General features: G+C 54.7%; 1 protein-coding gene across 1 annotated transcript; it reads left to right on the plus strand.

Annotated features, from left to right (window-relative positions):
• LOC123138863 (uncharacterized) lies at positions 1-1,897 on the plus strand. The gene is made up of 2 exons (XM_044558717.1): positions 1-1,302; positions 1,539-1,897. Exon 1 carries the CDS (start codon positions 1-3, stop codon positions 982-984), a length of 984 nt encoding a protein of 327 aa, XP_044414652.1. The 3' UTR covers positions 985-1,302; positions 1,539-1,897.
• Positions 1,898-3,508: the final 1,611 nt, after the last annotated feature.

Below are 3,508 nucleotides of genomic sequence, written 5' to 3' on the forward strand. Positions count from 1 at the left end.
ATGGCCTTTGATGACCTTTTCGGCGAACCTCCCTCCCCGGCCACCCACTCCTCCTCCTCCTCCTCGTCGGTTCACTCTGGGACATCTCCCCTCCCCTCCACCACCCTGGCCCCTCTCTCCACCACCGCCGCCACTAACTTTCCCCTCAACGCCGCTCCCTCCTCCTCCCAGCCTCCACTCACCAACAACAACGACCACATCTCCAGCTACATCAAATTCAAGCTGGATTCGGCGGGGAAGAATTTCTCTAAGTGCCGCACTTTCTTCCGCATCGTTCTTAGCCAATACCGCGTCGAGGATCACGTCGATCGCCCCCCACCTGCTAATGCCGATGCCCCTTGGCTCGCCATCGACCACCGCATGGCACTCTGGATCCTCTTCACCCTCGCCGATCCTCTCCTCGAGCTCATCACTGATGGCGCTGTCACCGCCTACATGGCGTGGCACCGCATCTCCGACTACTTTCTCGCCAACCATGGGGCCCAGATCCGCCATCTCACTCGTCGGTATAGGAATCTACAGCAGGGCGATCATCCAATCGTCGAGTACGCCTGCCGCCTTAAGTCTCTGGCGGACAACTTGGCGGATGTTGGCGCCGCCGTCACTGACTACGACCTCACCATGCAGCTACTCCACGGTCTCGCGCCTCGCTTCGAGACGATCCACATCATGCTGGGGAGCACGAACCGGCTCCCTCCCTTCGGCGTGGTGCGCTCGCGTCTCGAGCTCGCCGACTACAACCTCTTCCTCCATGCTGCCACCGAGGGCGCCTCCACCCTCTCCATCACCAACAGTGGCTTCAGCGGCTCAGGTGGCTCTGGTGGCTCCGGTGATCGCGGCGACCGCGCCCCTCCTGGCGCCCCTACCGGGCGCGGCACCAGTGGCGCCCGTGGCAACGACTCTGATCGTGGCCGTGGCCGTGGCCGCGGTGGCTCTGGCCGAGGCCGGGGGCGTCCTGACTCCGGCGGCCGTGACTCCCAATAGGCGCTGGCGACTCCGTGGACGGGCTATTTCGCGCCCTACGGCATGGCTCTGCCTCCTCCCTGCCCTGGCTGGGCACATCCCAACGTTGCGGGGGTCCTTGGCCCTCCACCGGCGTGCACTTTCAGGTCTACCCTGTGATGTTCTATGGACCGACGCCTCACGTGCCTCACGCCACACCCGTGCCGTACATACCGGGCCCTTCTTCATGGGATCACACCGCCCTCTTCAACACCGCCTCTAGCCAGCACGGCCTCCCCAACACTTGTGCAGAATGGCTCCTCGACTCCGGCGCCTCCACCCATGTCACCGGCAACTCTGGTAACCTCTCTTCGTCTCGTTCTCTTCCAAAGCATTGTCATTCAAGTATTACTGTTGGTAATGGGGCTCATCTACGCATCGTTGCTACGGGCTCTACCACTCTCTCTCCCTCCCATCTTTCTCTTCATGATGTAGCCGTCTGTCCCGGTATCGTCCAAAATCTAATCTCTATTCGCAAATTATCCACTGACAATAATGTTTCCATTGAATTTAATCCCCATGGTTTTAATGTGAAGGACTTTCCCACCAGGAGACTCATCATGACGTCTAGTAGTCCCGATCCACTTTACCCGTTTCATGGCAACCCCACCACCAGCGGCACTGCTTTCCATACTACGAGTGGTGATCTATGGCACAGGCAGCTTGGCCATCCTGGCAAGGCCTCGTTAGTTTCCCTTTCCATGACTTTACTTCCCGATTGTAATAATGCTCGTAGCTCCTCTTGTACTGCCAGTCAACTTGGGAGACAGCAAGGTTTATCTTTTCCTTCCTCAAATAATGTTACTTCCGCTTATTCATTGTGATCTTTGGACGTCTCCTATTACAAGTTTTTCTGGTTATGCGTATTACCTTATTATTCTCGATGACTATACTCACTACTCTTGGTCATTTCAGTTACGCCACAAGTCCGACACCTCCCACACCCTTCAACGCTTCTTTCTCTACATCCTTACCCAATTTCACACACTCATTAAATGCATGCAATGTGATAATGGTGGCGGATTCATCGACACCTCCCTTCGCACATTTTTCTCCAACAATGGCATCACCTATCGCCTCTCTTTCCCTCACACATCACCACAAAACGGCAAGGCAGAATGCATGATACGCACCACCAACAATGTTGTTCGCACACTTCTCCTTCAAGCTCGCATTCCTCCCCAATTTTGGGCCGAGGCCCTCCACACTGCCACTCTTCTTCTCAATCATCGCCCATCCACAACCATTGCACCGCACACCCCATACTTTCTTCTCACTGGCGTCCAACCCCGATACAATCCCCTTCCGTTTTTGGATGCTTGTGTTTCCCCAACCTCTATGCCACTAGCCTACACAAACTCGCTCCACGGTCCACCCGTTATGTTTTAATTGGGTACCCTCTTGAACAGAAGGGATACAGGTGTTTCGATCTTCACACTCACAAAGTTATTGTGTCCCTTCACGTCATTTTTTATGAAACAAAATTTCCCTATCTCCCACCCACACCGCTTCCTCCAGCCGCACCATCCGCACCGGATCTGCCCGCCCTGATACGCCCTGGCGCGATTTGTTCCGGGATCTGCGCTCCCACTACGTCCCTGTCGCACCACGTGCCCGCCTGCTCCCCCACTACGTCCACCGAATCCACTTCCCCACCCAATGATGCACACGCGTCCCTCCTTCCACACAACCTACGGCGTCACCTACTGCCCCAACCAAATCCTCCTTAGATTCTGTGCCTCCCCCCTGATGCCTCTGCTTGAGGCCGCACTGCATCCTCCTCTCGTTCTGTGCGCCCAATCCCTCCTCTCCATGTCTCCCCCAAACGCAGTTGCCATTTTACCTCCTCTTAATCCACATAAAATCACAACTCAGGCCAATCTCGTTTTGCTCAACCGCGATGTTTATTTTTTGTCACCTCCTCTACTGATATTTCCCAACTTCCTTCTTACAAATCTGCCTTAAAGGATCCCCATTGGCACGCAACTATGCTTGATGAGTTTAATGCTTTGTTAAAGAATGATACGTGGTGTTTGGTTCCTAGACTTGCATGTGTCAATGTGGTCACCAGGAAGTGGATCTTTCGGCACAAGCTTCATCTGGATGTCTCGTTAGCTCGCTACAAGGCTCGTTTGGTTCTCCGTGGGTTCACTCAACAAGAGGGCATCGCTTACACTGAGACCTTTAGTTCAGTTGTCAAACCGGCTACGGTGCGTGTGGTTCTTAGCCTCGCTACTGCTCACTCTTGGCCCATCCATCAAATGGATGTCAAGAACGCCTTTCTCCATGGCACACTCGGTGAAACCATCTATTGCAATCAACCCGCCGGCTTCCTCGATTCCTCTCGCCCCACCCATGTGTGCCTTCTCAAAAAATCGTTGTATGGGTTGAAGCAGGTGCCTCGCACTTGGTTCCTTTGGTTCCAGGCTTTCCTACTCTCCTTGGGTTTCATTGCTTCCAAGTGTGACACTTCCCTCTTCATGTTTCGTCATCGATCAGCCATTGC

This window comes from Triticum aestivum, chromosome 6B (assembly GCF_018294505.1).
Source record: "Triticum aestivum cultivar Chinese Spring chromosome 6B, IWGSC CS RefSeq v2.1, whole genome shotgun sequence".
In the NCBI taxonomy this organism is placed as follows: domain Eukaryota; kingdom Viridiplantae; phylum Streptophyta; class Magnoliopsida; order Poales; family Poaceae; genus Triticum; species Triticum aestivum.

Bases quoted from the DNA above. Each gene is read 5' to 3' on its own strand.
- LOC123138863 (XM_044558717.1), top strand. From the start codon at position 1: ATGGCCTTTGATGACCTTTTCGGCGAACCTCCCTCCCCGGCCACCCAC.